Source organism: Henckelia pumila, chromosome 1 (assembly GCF_033568475.1).
Source record: "Henckelia pumila isolate YLH828 chromosome 1, ASM3356847v2, whole genome shotgun sequence".
NCBI lineage: Eukaryota > Viridiplantae > Streptophyta > Magnoliopsida > Lamiales > Gesneriaceae > Henckelia > Henckelia pumila.
The window spans coordinates 93,881,905-93,890,508 of NC_133120.1; the positions used below are offsets into that span (position 1 = coordinate 93,881,905).

At 35.8% G+C, this 8,604-nt stretch overlaps 2 protein-coding genes across 4 annotated transcripts; one reads left to right on the top strand and one right to left on the bottom strand.

The window, feature by feature from the left end:
• Positions 1-1,256: 1,256 nt before the first annotated feature.
• LOC140876247 (protein phosphatase 2C 7-like) lies at positions 1,257-4,823 on the top strand. 3 transcript variants are annotated; one of them, XM_073280160.1, is made up of 5 exons: positions 1,257-1,455; positions 2,036-2,938; positions 3,459-3,815; positions 3,923-4,028; positions 4,283-4,823. In XM_073280160.1, exons 2-5 carry the CDS (start codon positions 2,069-2,071, stop codon positions 4,615-4,617), a joined length of 1,668 nt encoding a protein of 555 aa, XP_073136261.1. In that variant the 5' UTR covers positions 1,257-1,455; positions 2,036-2,068; the 3' UTR covers positions 4,618-4,823. The 3 variants fall into 3 exon arrangements, with proteins under 3 accessions (XP_073136261.1, XP_073136260.1, XP_073136263.1); XM_073280159.1 differs by having other exon boundaries at positions 2,062-2,938; XM_073280162.1 differs by having other exon boundaries at positions 2,065-2,938.
• A 569-nt stretch (positions 4,824-5,392) lies between these two features.
• LOC140876426 (PHD finger protein ALFIN-LIKE 5-like) lies at positions 5,393-8,029 on the bottom strand. The gene is made up of 5 exons (XM_073280377.1): positions 7,754-8,029; positions 7,594-7,626; positions 6,603-6,831; positions 6,055-6,190; positions 5,393-5,818 (listed from the first exon to the last, which is right to left on the bottom strand). Exons 1-5 carry the CDS (start codon positions 7,842-7,844, stop codon positions 5,558-5,560), a joined length of 750 nt encoding a protein of 249 aa, XP_073136478.1. The 5' UTR covers positions 7,845-8,029; the 3' UTR covers positions 5,393-5,557.
• Positions 8,030-8,604: the final 575 nt, after the last annotated feature.

The following is an 8,604-nucleotide window of genomic DNA, read 5'->3' on the forward strand; positions in this document are numbered from 1 at the left end:
CTTATTAACATTAAATTACCTCGAAAGTGAAGTGACGCGAAATGGAAATTTTCGAGCACCATAAAGTATTTTTTCCCCTTGTTTCCTCTTCTTTTTTTTTTTTTAAAGGTCCTTTATATAACATTCCGTCTAAATTTTTCTGGCTAAAACCGTCAAGGTTGACCATAAATTTTTCTCTTTTATTTAGCCGTCCGTTGCATTGTGAGAACCAATGATTTATTATTATTATCTTTCCTTACATATAAAAAAATCTTCCCCTTAAACAACATCTTTTAAATTGTCAAAATTGTCTTAATGTAATATAAATATTACAATTTTATTTTTATTTGTTTTTTTTTTGAAATTTTGATATTTTAAATTTTCATATTTTTTTCAACTAAATATTGTAGATAAGATAAATTGATAAAAAAAATTTAAATTTAATTTTATATTATTTTACAAATGTTAAAAAATAAATTTAAATATTATTGAAAAAATAATATTTATATATAAATACAATATTAAATATATAGTATGATTTTATACACACGCAATGTTAGTTATTATTATTATTGAGATACGGGATGAAATTTTTATAATTTAGTTTTAAACTCGAAATCTCATCTTAATCTTAAAATATTGATTAAGTCATTTCATTACCAACGTACATGTATATTATTTTAAATCCAACTAAATCACACAACTGGCGATGAATACACATCAAGCTTCTTGTCCGAAGGTTATTTCAATTTTCAAGTATAATATTAGAAATATAAAAATTATTAAGAATGCAATTCTTTTTTATATTTAATTTAATTAAAAATTTGAATCAATATATTTAATTTAATTATTCCAAATACATATTGGATGCATGAATAAATGCACCATTCATTTTCAGTTATTATTATTTTTTTTTGAACAAAACTTTTAGTTATTATTATTTACAAATACTAAATTTAGTAAAGGTGACACTCCATCCAGGCCCAGCCTCTTTATTTAATTCCAAGAAAAAAAAAAGACAATTCCTTTTGCCAACATTTTTTTGGACTAACCTGTCATATAAAGCTTGTTTAGTGTGGTTTACTTAATTAGTGTAACTTGCAGGCTATTGCGTTAGTTCGAGTTTAACCAAAGCATAACGAAAAATAACGATTGCGGTCCGTCACAAAAAAAAAAAAAAAAGACGATTACTCCACAAGGACACGTGGTGTTCTTGAAGTTTGCCTCATCAAAACTGTTTCCTTTTCACATTTTCTTCTGCGCAAAAGCATTATTGATTGGAGTTAGATAATTGAATCTACACGTGTCTTATGAAGTAGCAAAGCTTTTCCACACACTTCTCTTTCTCTCTCTCTCTCTGGCTCTAGCTCTATCAAAGCAAGAAAGGAAATGAGGAAAACTCTACGAGCGGGGGTAATTACCGAGCCTAGTGAAAGCCCTTTTGCCATTTCCGTTGGTGTTTCAATTTAGTCCTTGGTAAGAACCCTCCGCTTGTCTTTGTCTTTCAGTTCTTTGATTTGAATTTACATTTCCTTTTGTAACGTAGATGTGGACGTCCTTTCTTGAGGAATGAATCTAGTGTTCTAGAGAAACTTGTTGGAGAGAGATTTTTTGTTGGATGAGAATGAAATTAGCCCTGATTTTCTAGAGGCTGATAAGGGTTGCCTCAGATCCATGAAACCCATGTTCCATGTGGCAACAAGTTTGAGTCTTCGAGGGTTTCCTTGTGTATTTGGGGGGTTTTGGTTTCTGATTTTTTGAAGGTTCTTTCCTATGACTTTCTTTTCTTGGAATTATGGATAGGGGTTTGATCTGTGGTCTTTGTCACCATTTCATGACTATATGAGGGTTGGTGGCGGAAGTGAGATATGGTGATCTTTGGGAATTTAAGGTGTTGAAACTGTTTTCTGCTTTAGATAGTATATTTTACGACCAGATCTGATTTGCCAAAGCCCCTTATCGCAATTTGATTGTTTTCAGTTTGGTACTGAATTATAATACGATATAAATAGCTGAACACTTGTGTCCCCGCGTCTGTGTGATTAAACCTACCTAGCCTTTTTTGTTTTTATTGTTGTTTAGAAGACGGATGATGGAAGATATGGCTCCTTCAGTTACGCTGGCTCTTAGCTTAGGTGATCCTGTTTGTGAAACTTCAGGACTTTCAAACCAAATGGAAATCAAAAGACTAGAACTAGTGACCGAAACAGCAAGTTTGCTATCTGATCCAACTATGGATGATACAACTAGTTCTAGGTGGGCTTCCAGCTACAGTTGTGTTAAACCTGAAACTGATGAGACTGCTTCGCCATTGCTTGGGCGAAATGGAGCAAAACCTGATATGTCAGTGATGACACAGTTAACTGAAAATGGTCAGTTAATCCATGAAGTTCAGGAAAGTGAAGAAGACGAGATTCTCTCAATTGGGGAAGACCCTAGTGTTATCAGTGCGGTTGGTTTGCTACCTATTGATTCGACAGCAGACATAAGCTTGCCTCTAAACGTTTCTTCAGACACTAGCTTGCCTATCGCCCTCGAAATAGAGGGCACTGACAATGGTCAAATTGTCACAAAGGTTATTTTTACTTTGGAGGAAAGAAGCATTCGACGGAAAACATCTGGTGAATATTTTAATCTGAATCCCATGCCAAATGAAGAATGTTCAGATGGACCTACCCTAAAGGCATCCATTGTAGCTCTTGCTTTACCCAGTGAGAATGATCCTGGGAAACGTGGCGTTAAGAGTGTCTTTGAAGTGGAGTGCCTTCCGCTTTGGGGCTCTGTCTCTATTTGCGGAAATAGACCAGAGATGGAAGATGCTGTTGTGGCTGTACCTCATTTTATGAAAATTCCTATCAAGATGTTTATTGGTGACTGTATGATAGATGGGGTAAGTCAGAGTTTGAGTCACCTGACGTCACATTTTTTTGGGGTGTACGATGGTCACGGTGGATCTCAGGTATGTGTTCTATTCATTAAGCACTTAAATTTGAGTTAGTTTCAATTGCTGGGGCATGTTTCGATGTTTTATGATCAATAGGGTAATTTGATGTTGTCTACCCCAATTGTAAGGAGTTTCTGTTTGTTTGTGCTGCATGAAAAGCTAGATTTGTACAATTACTTTGACATTTGTGTAGTCATTCATCTCTATTTCACCACCCATTGATGGATTTGAATCCAGCCATCAAAATCCATCATATATGTTCAACCCCAGGGAAGTTGAAAATTTTAAACACCTTTCAAATCAATACATTTTCAGACTATTTTGGAACAGTTTTTATTATGTTGAGAGGTGGTCGGTTAGGATTAAAATTTTCTAATCATCTCAATTGTGATTCCTCTGTCACTTATCAGATCCGATATATCCACCCAAATGCAACCCAAGGATCTTGGCCTTTTGAAATTGTTTTCGTGGCTAAAGTTTGGCTGGGTTTGTAACTATTATACCCACCGCCAACCACGTTACATTCATCTTGTAGGTTGCGAACTATTGCCGTGATAGGATCCATTTGGCATTACAAGAGGAGTTGAACAGTGTTAAAGATGATTTAGCAAATGGGAGTATTAGAGACACTAGGGAGGTGCAGTGGAACAAGCTTTTTACAAACTGCTTTCTAAAGGTTGATAATGAGGTTGGAGGGACTAGCAAAGACTGTCACAGTGGAGATGTTGATGCAATTAATTGCACCTCTGAACCTGTTGCCCCAGAAACTGTGGGGTCAACCGCTGTGGTAGCAGTGGTTTGCTCATCCCACATTATAGTTTCCAACTGTGGAGATTCGAGGGCTGTCCTTTATCGTGGTAAAGAAGCAGTTGCATTATCTGTTGATCATAAAGTGAGCAAATGTTGTCTTCATTAACTTTCCTTCTTCAAAGATTATAATAAAGGTTGGTTGTACTGAGCTAATATTTATTAAATTTATTTTCTAATTTTTTATGTTAGCCAAATAGAGAAGATGAATATGCTAGAATTGAAGCATCTGGAGGCAAGGTGATACAGTGGAATGGACACCGCGTTTTCGGTGTTCTTGCAATGTCGAGATCCATTGGTATGCCTTTGATATGTCACGATCGGTATCATCTTGTAATGATATAAATTGTCTACTTACGCATGAAATCATTACGAGTTATTTTACTACGAGTTCTTCGTAACTTTTACATAATCCATAGACTGGAAATTGACTCAAATCATTTTTAAGGGATAGAACCTCTAGTTTTTGTTAATTGGCCAAAACGGTCATGAGTCTCCTAATGGCTCCGCTCCGCCGCAGCGTCTCAACTTTTTTTTCCTTCATCTTTGCAGGTGACAGATACTTGAAGCCATGGATTATACCTGATCCAGAAGTCTTGTTCATGCCTCGTGCTAGAGACGATGAGTGCCTTGTCTTAGCCAGTGACGGGCTGTGGGATGTTTTGACAAACGAGGAAGTATGTGAAGCGGCTAGAAAACGGATCCTAATATGGCACAAAAAGAATGGAACTCAACCATTAGCTGAGCGGGGGGCGGGCGTCGATCCGGCATCACAGTCTGCCGCAGAATATCTCTCAAACTTGGCCCTTCAGAGAGGTAGCAAGGATAATATTTCTGTAATCGTGGTGGATTTGAAATCCCGAAGGAAATTTAAGAGCAAATCTTGATCTGACTGGGCTTCGACTCGGATATAGCATAAATCTATAAATACAGCTTAAAATATCTCATTATTACATAACATGTCCATTCATTTTTCACTTGGGCTTGAAGTGTTGATGAGCTTAGAGATCAGCATGTAACGTAGAAAAAAACAAAGTGACTATTAATAAAGAATCTTTATCAATTACGCAATTTTATATAAAAATTTCATTTATTATTGTTATAAATTAGATAGATCAAATGATAAAAGACCACATAGGGTGAAGCATAATTGCGTACCACATTCCTGGTATGTGAAATGCTTTTGGATGTCATAAACTGTGTGCATAACATGCACGGGCAAAACCCAAAAGTGAGGCAAATTGAAGGCAATAGATGTGAGCTAGGAAATTCAATTAAAGAAGGGTAAAATGATCTTTCATCGACGAATCATTTAATAAATAACGTCATCGTAAATTGGAGATTGACTTACTATAAAATGAAGCAATTAATTTGGAGACCGACTCAATTAAGGAGAATGATTTTTCATCGATGAATCACTTAGAAAAATAATTGCAACTTCGGAGACTGACATGAGAATGAAGCAAAGTTGAGGGGTCGAATGTGATCACCTACCTTTCTTTGACTCCATCTTAAATATGTCAGTTCTTGTCGCAACTCGTCACTCGATGTTGGTGTGTTGTATACCAACACCAAATCCACGAAAAAAAATCTCCAAAGCAGAGCATAAAAGGGATTGTATGGCAAAATAACAAGGAAAGCAGAAATAAGAGAAGAATTGCAGTCCAACAAAATCAGAGGATGGACATTGCCACTGATGACAGTAAAGCGTCGCTACAACCAAGAACTGAGTCCCCTCTCAACAAGTACTAATTCACAATTTGACGCAAAAATTAAAAGATAAACAGGAAAGGGTCCAACAAACTAAATAGACTGAGAGAGAGTTCTTCACGAGGGTCGAGCTCTCTTGTTGCTGCATGCAGGGCATTTGTACTGCTTGATGTGCTCGGCTCTAGCAGGGGTAATCTTGACACACTTTCCATGGAACCACCTCTCGCATAAGTCGCAGCATATCCAGAATTCATCAGATGCGTAGTTCTCTCCACAAGCACCACACAGGGCATCCCCATGCTCATCTTCTTCCTCTTCAAACCCTTCCTCTTCATCTTTTGCCTGAGATATAGGAATTTTCTCTGGAGCTGCAATTAGCTGCACAAGAATGGACAGTTGTATTACAACAAAGAAGAAGATCATCAGTCACATTCATGCCAGCTTTGTAAATCATAAGAAACAATCAAATCTAGTAGACCAGCGGACTCCTTAACCCACTCACACCAATAATATTATAGAATGCAGTTAAATGAAGGAAATAAACAGGCAACCAGTATCAAAGCAAATATAATCTTTTGGTTACAGGTAAAAAAATTCCACTTCAAATTTCTTACTGGTTTAGGTTTTGGCTTGGATTTGTTGCTGCTATGATTTGAGACCGCTGATTTCTCTTTCTGTTGCTTCTTTGCAGCACCAGACACCACTTCAAATATGGTCGGAAGTTCATTGATCATGTTAAAAAGTCGCTTCCTGAACCAAGAAGCAGCAACAAGATTATCACGCGATCAACTTCACAACTCAAATAAGCAACAAAGCATCCCAAACAACTGGAATCTACAATTATTTTTTTGTTGCATTATTTTTTAACCATAAAGGATATGCATAAATTCATCCATGTGCATGCTCAATCAATCAGCTTTTCCAGTGATCAAAGTCGGAGACAAACAAAAACCATAATTGCAAACGAACCTCCAGACAAGTGGGAAAAGGTTGAAATATAGGAGACGACTACTAGGCAAGTAATTATTTAACCGAAAATTTGGCATCATTGTTATTAATTTGCAGCCTTAAAAAAATATTCAACGGTTATTTTATGGCTATACGACCACGTGGACTGCATAAATGAAACCTCGTAAAAGACATAAATGCGGAAGAAGATCACCTGTCAGCTTTATCAAACCCGAATCTTGCTCCAAAATAGAAGGCAACAGAAAGTAGCCAAGCGTCACTGTGGACAGCAACAAGAGATAACCAATCTTTGTCCTGCATTCCATCTCTAGCAAAGTTGATGCCCAGAGCAGGCTCTGGGAGTTCAGGAGGTACTTCTTCAGCAGGTAAATTGACCTCCCACTGTTCACTAGGAAATCCATATAAACACAAATTCTCCTTCTCTGTAAACAAAAAAAACTAACTGATTACAAGCTGAATTGGGAAAATTGCGGAAAAGGAGACCCAACAGACCTAAAAATCATCTTTACATGATTCAAAAATCTAGGAACCAAACAGTAAGACGATGATAGATATTAAGAAAAGGAAAAACCCAACAATCAGCAAAGTACGTGAATAACAATCTAACCAGAAACGGTAGACTTGAAAGTACGAAAATAACAACCTAACAAGAAACTGTAGATTTGGAAGTACGAAAATAACACCCTAACAACAAACGGTAGACTTGAAATTGCTCAAAACGGATACCGAGCAATGCGGAACCTAAATAATGTATCAACATTTGATGCATGTGCGGCCAAATTAATCGACTAACGAAAATTGCCAATGTTTGAATGATCAAACTTGATTTAGTTAGTAAATTTCAGACCCCAAAGCCTATCCTATTTTATAAAATTCGAAGCCGAATTTGCTCAACTTGGAGCTGCATATATTTTTCCTCCAAATATTAATAATTGACAGCAAACACGGTGAAATTTCAGTGTAAGGCAAAAGGTAATGAGGATCAACAAAGACCGTAAAATACACGTTGATTAGCCAGAATTCAACACTTATTTTTGCTCAACGAAAACAAGAAACAAGAGCATTGTTATAAGAGATAGTTAGATGATAAATGAAACAAAAGTGCTCAAACTAAAAAAAAATAAACAAAAAACAGACGATAAAAAAACTAAAAAGGAAACCCATTTTGCGTTAAAACCGCTGACCAGGATCACACTGCTGGTAGAATTCTTCAACATCTGAAACACAAAAAAGACACAAAACAACCAAACTTTTTAAAAAACAAAAAAAAAACAAAAACTATTGAAGCGGCTTATACCTAGAAAAAAAAAATAAAGCACAGAAGAACAGAGTTCAAAAGACCACCTGTAGTGAGGGCTTTGATAAGGCCACCTCGACGACCCTTGAAGTCTCGAAAAACTTCTTCGACAGTACGCGGATTGTATCCTGCCTCCATTTTTCCCTTGTTTGTTGTTCAGATGAAATTCTGTAAAATCGAATTTTTTAAAAAAAAAACAGAAAATGAAAAATTTAAGCAGCGAAAACAACCTAGGGAAGGAAAATCAGGAGTTTGGAGCTAGAGGATAAAAATAAACAATGGGAAGAGAATGGAGAAGGACGAGGTTTCAGAAGTTGGGCGGATTTGAATATAACGAAGATGAGAGAGTTTCAATTCAACTCTACTTCCACTAATGGGCCGATTCCAAATACCCAAATTTTGGGTATGGGATTTGGGCCGGATCCAAGTACCCAAATATTGGGTTTGGGCTTTCTGGAGAGGTTAACATATGACTTTACGTTAAGCAATCGGACCACTTACGTCTGCTTAATTAGTGGAATTGCCAGCGAATCGTGCACATATTTTTAATATAGTTAATTAATTACTTTTTTTTTTGAAATAAATCAGTTCGTTATTTTTAGAATTTACTAAAATGTTTTTTTAGTAATCATTTTTATTGAATGAAAGAAGATCGATAGGGAGTTATTCTAAGAGATTGGTGTATTATTAACTAGTATAGTATAGATATATAAATCGTCATTATATTTTTTCCATCATAAGATTTTTTTTATGATTTACATTATATTTAGTTTTTAAAATAATGATTTTTAATTTTAACAAGTTTTTTAATAAGATTTTTAAATTAATCTTCATTATTTTCAACGTTTAATTAATAAAAATGTAAAGGGTGACGTTGAAATTATGAAGTTGCCTAATT